General features: G+C 31.0%; 1 protein-coding gene and 1 long non-coding RNA gene across 2 annotated transcripts in view; both read right to left on the reverse strand.

Annotated features, from left to right (window-relative positions):
* LOC135221373 (glucoside xylosyltransferase 1-like) overlaps positions 1-1025 on the reverse strand; it is a 5369-nt gene extending 4344 nt beyond the window's left edge. Inside the window, exons 1-2 of the mRNA XM_064259174.1 lie at positions 934-1025; positions 1-294 (exon numbers count right to left, since the gene is read on the reverse strand). The exon at positions 1-294 is cut by the window's left edge and continues 40 nt beyond it. Coding sequence (XP_064115244.1) covers positions 1-161 — 161 coding nt within the window. The 5' untranslated portion in view covers positions 162-294; positions 934-1025. The remainder of the gene's footprint in view (positions 295-933) is intronic.
* Positions 1026-1974: 949 nt separating this feature from the next.
* LOC135221383 (uncharacterized) overlaps positions 1975-7500 on the reverse strand; it is a 19040-nt gene continuing 13514 nt past the window's right edge. The window contains exon 3 of the long non-coding RNA XR_010315913.1: positions 1975-2034. This is a non-coding gene — a long non-coding RNA (uncharacterized LOC135221383). The remainder of the gene's footprint in view (positions 2035-7500) is intronic.

The following is a 7500-nucleotide window of genomic DNA, read 5'->3' on the forward strand; positions in this document are numbered from 1 at the left end:
GCGGCTTGTGACTCATTGAATTTGTAGATCTCCCTCAACAGCTCCTCGGGAGGCCTTAGGAAAAGCGTGTCCGTATCGACCAGAACAGCCGCATCTATATCCCACAAGGACTCCGGCAGGAAAAGCCTGGCGGAGGAGCAAGGTCTTAGGAGACCTCTCATGTCCTCTCGATCCGGAGGATACCAAACAGAACGGGACTCGAACTCAAGCCGGGATCTGTATTTGTCTGGCCAAGCGGATGGGATAGACTTGATTTGTTCGAACACATCGTCCGAATTCGTTACGACCAGGAACCTGTGGCATCAGCGAAAGAACAAATCAGTGATTCAGTCAAGGCTCGATTATTGTAGTTGCTTGTCATGTTAAGGAAAGGTCAGATTCTGGCAATGGTTCAACGGTACATTGGAACATTTCAATAACATTATGGTGATCAATAAAAAAGAAAAACATTTAAGCTTATAGAAATATTCAGATGACTTCTAAAATAAAATAAAAAATCTATGAAAGTGTTTGTATTTCAATGATTTTAACATGCCTTTTAAAATAAAAAAAAATCGACTTAGATCATTTTTATGGAAACGAAACACTAATACTCGAAATTTATATCATATGGCTACAATAAGTAAGGAAGTAGAATTGACATTCAGTGTAAACATTAGCATAATATTTTGGCTTTTTCTGAAAAACAATATGTTATGCGATTACTAAAGTCAAAAGAAAATCAGACTTAATCAACGGTGCAACAAAGTATGACAGGACGTGCATTGGTATTAGGACGGCTAATAGAAGTGGTAATAAAGCGTGTAAATTGCAAAGTAAGAATAATATATATATATATATATATATATATATATATATATATATATATATATTGTAATATATATGAACATGAAAAATATGATTTGTATGAACAAGAATATGACGATTGGTTACCTTAGAGTTTCGTTCGTTAAAGACGCTGCCGACTTCAGAAGCACTGTGACTTGGTTCAGCTGTCGACTGAATGAACCCGTTTTTTGAGGGTTTGTTATCTAGAAGAAAATAATGGTTGATAATAATAGTCCTCGAAATTTCTATTTGTAAAAAAAACCGCTTTCCATTGGTATGTATATAGTCCTCGAAATTTCTATTGTAACCGCTTTCCATTGGTATGTATATTATATATATATATATATATATATATATAATATATATATATATATATTATATATTATATATATACATATATTATTATTCGGGCTAAAAAAGTCCTTTAATATCTAATTCGCTCTACTCAGAAATTAATATATTTTCATATATGCTTAACCGAAGGGGAATTTTTTCTCGATAATAGACTTGCCTGGACACGGGGCGCGAACCCACGGAGCCTTTCAAATCCAGGAACGTCAGTGAAGCTTTTACCTACCACACCACCGCAAGAGGCTCTTGCTGTGGTGTAGTAGGTAAAAGCTTCACTGACGTTCCTGGATTTGAAAGGCTCCGTGGGTTTGCGCCCCGCTCCAGGCAAGTCTATTATCGAGAAAAAATTCCCCTTCGGTTTAAGCATATATGAAAATATATTAATTCCGAGGTAGAGCGAATTAGATATTAAAGGATATTGTAGCTCGATATATATATATATATATATATATATATATATATATATATATATATATATATATATATATATATATATATATATATATATATATATATATATATATATATATATATATATACTTTTTTATTTTAAACACGCGCGCACACACACACACACACGCATATATATATATATATATATATATATATATATTATATATATATATATATATATATATATATATATACCTACCCAATAAACTCAGCAATGAATAAACTTTAAAGAATTGACTGAGAACCCATAAAGAAATATGTTGAAAATTACGAAGAAAGCAATGGAATTCCCTGAGCAGGAAATACGCGCTTCTCGAGACTTGAATGAATGTATTTTCTTACCATCGCAAACAATAATGATGAATACCGGCAGAATTTCTTTCTCGGTGATGACGCGTAAACCTGAAAAGAAATAAGCTAACTATGTACAGGAATATGTAACAGGTACATCGAGATACCGTGCTCGACCAAAGGTCGATGTGATCATTGGAATGACATAAAAAAGGGAGAAAATATATTATCTAATTCAGTAGGTTGTAGATTTTCAAAAGCGTATGAGGCGTACTCCAACATGACTTCATGTGTCAGGAAAAAGGTAGTTGGAAAAAAAAACTCTGTAACTCGGCGGTAGATTAAAAAAAAAAAAAAAATAACAATAGCGAACTGCGTAGTTTATTAGGTTGCCTGATGTAGGATACAGTGCTAGTACGAACTTCTGAATGCAATAGCACTAAGTCAACGCTTTAAACAATTCTTACTCTATTATACACTGCGCTATGATATAGTAAGGAATATATAAATCGATCTAAAACCTGCATACTAATAAAAAAAACAGCTAAGAAGCACAAATGCGCTAAGAAAAACATCTACACCAAATAAATGAAGTAAGCTTCCTTCAAAAATGGAAGTTCGGGGAGGCCAGAGCACTTGGTGGCTGACCCCTTCGCCGCCTCTCCTCCGAATATTGGATAAAACGCAATTGCCACAAACCTCCGGAACTTTTACGAGCGCTTCAGTGCATCATTCCGCCCAGGCAACCACAAAAGCACAAAGTCGTAAACTTGAACTTTACATGCACTTCCCCTCTCAGTGATCGTTGCTCTTGCATCCGGAAAACGTTGTTTTGGCTCCTACTCTCTTAGAGGGACGTTAGAGACGTTTTTCAACATGATATCATCGAGGAAAAGGTCTTACAACGTTGCTCCACTGAAGTCACAAGAAATTTTAGTTTTATGGCACTCAAAGTGTATGTAAAAATAGCTTAAAATAAACTTTTTTTTTTTACTCCGCGATAAAGAAGCAACATATATGTTCTTTTTTCAGGGCTTTCAGACGATATGAAATAGCATGCCTGGGGAAAATACACTTTTTATTCAGTCTTTTTCCATAAAAGAGATTTTTACAAACGGTTTTCATTACGACACCTGGGGCATACAGATGTAGTATATATCTAACTCGCATCAGCAATGTTTTGTTGGCATTCAAGTTGAGAATAAAACAGTACGCATTTCATTATAATACCAAGTGAAATTTTAAATAAATTGGATTAGGTAGATACTGCAATATCTTTTTATGACCCGTGAACAAATGTAATGTCTATTTTTATTATTTAATTTTATTTTTTACCCATTTTATTTTGCATAATAGGTTCTTTGTAGAAATAATCGCTTATTATTAATAACACAACAAAATTCAGGAAAACACTGCGGAAATTCTTAAAGGGGTGATGTGCATATATATATATATATATATATATATATATATATATATATATATATATATACATACATATGTATGTATGTTATTGTATATATATATATATATGATATATATATATATATATATATATATATATATATATATATATATATGTATATAATAGCGTTTCTATCTGCAGCATTTGGCAACGATCATGATTTACGTGACATCATCAAGGATTTCACAGAGAAATTTTAATCTAGATAGTAAATCATTAATACTTAAAAAAAAAGACTAACAAGTAAAGTTTTAGGAAGTTTATTCTTTAAAAAAAATCATTACTCATATTAAAGTAAATTATCACTGGTAATACAATTTTTCAAATTGAGTATCTTTCCGCACATAAATCTATTAGTAGACACAAAAATTCTTATCAAATAACATGAAGAACAATCCTCTTATTCCTCATAAGAACAACAATAGTAATTATTTTCTAGTTGTGTATTCTACACTATATAAAGTGAATACCGTTTGGAAGTTAATTAATTTTTACTGTTGACATTCTAAAATGGAATTGAAAGAAGAGCATTTAAAGATGGTTAATAAGAATTAAACTTCATCACAGACGTGTTAATCAAAAAAATTTCAACAACTTCATTTCATTCTTCAGGAAAATACTAATCTTTTTTTTTTAAATCAAGTCTTACAGACCACTTACATTAATAAGCATAAAAATGAACTCTATTTTTTTTTTTAAATGTTCCTGGATGGAGTTCACGTGGCATACTTCCTCATCGAAGAAGGTTTGTTTATTAAAAAGTAAAAGAAAACTCCTAAGTGGCTGGAGGGTGAAAGACGTATGGTCGGCACCTCGGTATAAAAGGTATGAGCAGCTGGTCTTATTTATTTGGTAATTAGAAAGGGCCTTCGGGGAGTAAGATGCGCGTGGAGAAATGTAAGGAAATATTAGAAGCTATCGTATTGAAATAAAATGGATTATACGCACACACACATATGTATATATATATATATATATATTATATATATTATATATATATATATATATATATATATATATATATATATATATATATATATATATATATATATATATATATATATATATATATATATATATATATATATATATAGATATATATATATATATATATATATTATATATATATATACATATGTGTGTGTGCGTATAATTCATTTTATTTCAATATGATAGCTTCTAATATTTCCTTACATTCTCCACGCGCATCCTACTCCCCGAAGGCCCTTTCTAATTACAAATAAATAAGACCACCTACTCATACCTTTTATACCGAGGTGCCGACCATACGTCTTTCACCCTCCACTATATATATATATATATATATTATTATATATACTATATTTATATATATATATATATTATATCTAAATATTATAAATATATATGAATCTATTAATATATCTATATATATATTATATAAATATATTAATATAAATATATATAATATATAATAAAATATCGATATATATATTATATATATTCTAGTATATAATTTATAATATATTTACTATATATATTTTATATATTAGTATATATATATATATATCTAATATATTATAATCTTTATATACATATATATATATATATTATATATAAATAAAATATATATCATATAATAATATATATATATATATATATTATATATATATATTTATATATAAAAATATATATTATATATATATATGATATATAGATATATATATATATTATATTACTATATATCTAAATATCATCATATATATACTATATATATATTAATAATAAATATATTATATATGTATAGTAAAATATATATATAATCTCTATATATATCTATATATATATCTATATAATAGTATATTATATATAACTAGTACAATACAATTATACAATATACTAATACATACTAATTTCGAAGACCGAAGGAAAAAGGAAAGAAACCTTCGTTCACTACTAGTTTATATGCCAACGTTTCACGATAGTTACTTTCGTCTCATTTTCAAGTTCGTTTTAAAACATAAATACATACACAAATTATAAGAATGGGAACAGGACATACCTAAAGAACAGAATTAAAAGACTAAAAACATGAGTTTACTAAAGAACCAGCAAGAGCAAGAAAGGACATGATAAGGAAAACAAAAACAAAAGGTTAAGCGATTAACAATTGGACCGATGTTGTTTTAGTATTTTTTGTTGTTGACAGTCTTCTTTATAATAATAAATTCCAGTATATTGAGGTCGTTTTCGTTTTAGATTTGTCTTATTATAGAAAACCTTTATAATTGATATCAGTTCTGCACATTTTTACTTGATTTCTCGTATTTGCGTGCCCTGGATTAGTCAGTTTACATCCAATTCTTTAGCTTAGGCCTTACTGGAATTTATGTGAATCAGTGGTAGCCTCCTCGTGCATCCGATGTAAATCCCACGATCACATCCTGGGCACACATATTTGTAAACGATGTTCGAAGACGAGAGATGGCTAAGACGATCCTTGAATTTAAATAACGATCCGATAGTGCGTGGATTCTTCGGTATAAGTTTCAGGTCTACACCTGGGAACGTTCTTTGGAATATGGCAAAACATTTATATCTAAAAGTGTTGTCATTTAGGTAAGAAAAATTATCACGCTTTTTCATTTTCGGTAAAGTTGAGATGGGTGTAGTTGAATTCATCCTGCCATTCAACATATGATATAGTCCGATGGAAAATCACTAAATCATGTTTCGTCACATAACAGGTAATTTATTTTTTTCATCTACTTTTTTTTGGTTCAAAGACTTGAATTTCGTAGCGAAATGTATGTTTCTGCGCCCAAGGCATACAACTGTGGATTCCAATTTATCATATTTTCATTATTTTCAAACTATATATAATTATGAGGCCAAATATCATAAATCTTGGTCAAATAAGCCAATAGTCTCAAAATATCACTTGAGGTCAGATACATATCAACATTATATTATACAAATGTTCCTCAAATTCAATAAAATATATTTGATTTGAAGTTTTTTTGATAGAATACTATGCATATATAGAGATATTTCTACAATTTTATGTCTAGTCACTGTCAGTATCAACAACATCACCTTCGGCATATTCGTCACAATTTTCTTCTCTGGAAATAGAAATTGTGCAAGGATTTTCACATTCCCTCTTTGCATGGCAGACATAAAAGATAGAACCCCCGAAATACAAGCACTGGAGCAGCTAAAGCGTGGAATGGAACAACAATGTAATGATGAGCATCCACATTTAATCATTTTTACTACTAACAGAGGAGCAGGTGATACATCTGATGGCCAGGTTCCAGTTTATCCTTGTTAGCATTCATGTGCCAGCCATAATGCACAGAATTAAGTACAGGTGGATCAGCTTCAAGGGCATATCTCCAGATTGCAGCTTGCAGGCTGTTCAAAAGCATCTTTAGTAAAGAGTACTACCTTTAGATTTGGAGCAGAATTGAGCTTGTGATTTGCCATCTTGTTTCTCCAAGCCATGTATCGAAGAGGTGTCATATCGGGTTGATTTGGAAATCCATAACATGATGCTACGAATGCTGTGCATTGAGACGTGATACTATGAATACTGTGCATTGAGTCTTGACCTTTAGAACTATTCCTTTCTCAATTACCCCCAAACAAGACACACCGTCACGTACTGAAAGCACACGAACAACTAAAACATGGTTTAACATATTGTGCTCCTCTTCCTGATCTTGCACCAGTCATAATCAGATTGCATGTGAGCTTTTCTTTGTTTTGTAGTAGTGAAGTAATAAAATAAACACTTCAGCGCCATCAGCAATGGCGCATAAACTGTTTACCAGAAGTAGCCAGATAAATGACCTGCTGGACGATGACCACGTCTGCTTCCTCATATGCTGTACGAGCTCAGGTCTTTTTCTTATACTACCATTACAGATCTCTGTTGGAGTTGGTTCAGGTCCAGTAAATACCAGCAGTCTTCTGCTTCCACACATCAGGTCATCCATCTCTCTAAGATATTCACAGATAAGATTGATTAACTGAAACGTGTTCTCTGTAACCGTGAGACAAACCTTTGAGATAGGAGTGGTGTTACTATGGCCAGCTTATGTTGTTGGCTGGCATCGTTTATAGCTCGT

The sequence above is a fragment of the Macrobrachium nipponense genome, chromosome 20 (genome assembly GCF_015104395.2).
Source record: "Macrobrachium nipponense isolate FS-2020 chromosome 20, ASM1510439v2, whole genome shotgun sequence".
Classification (NCBI taxonomy): Eukaryota; Metazoa; Arthropoda; class Malacostraca; order Decapoda; family Palaemonidae; genus Macrobrachium; species Macrobrachium nipponense.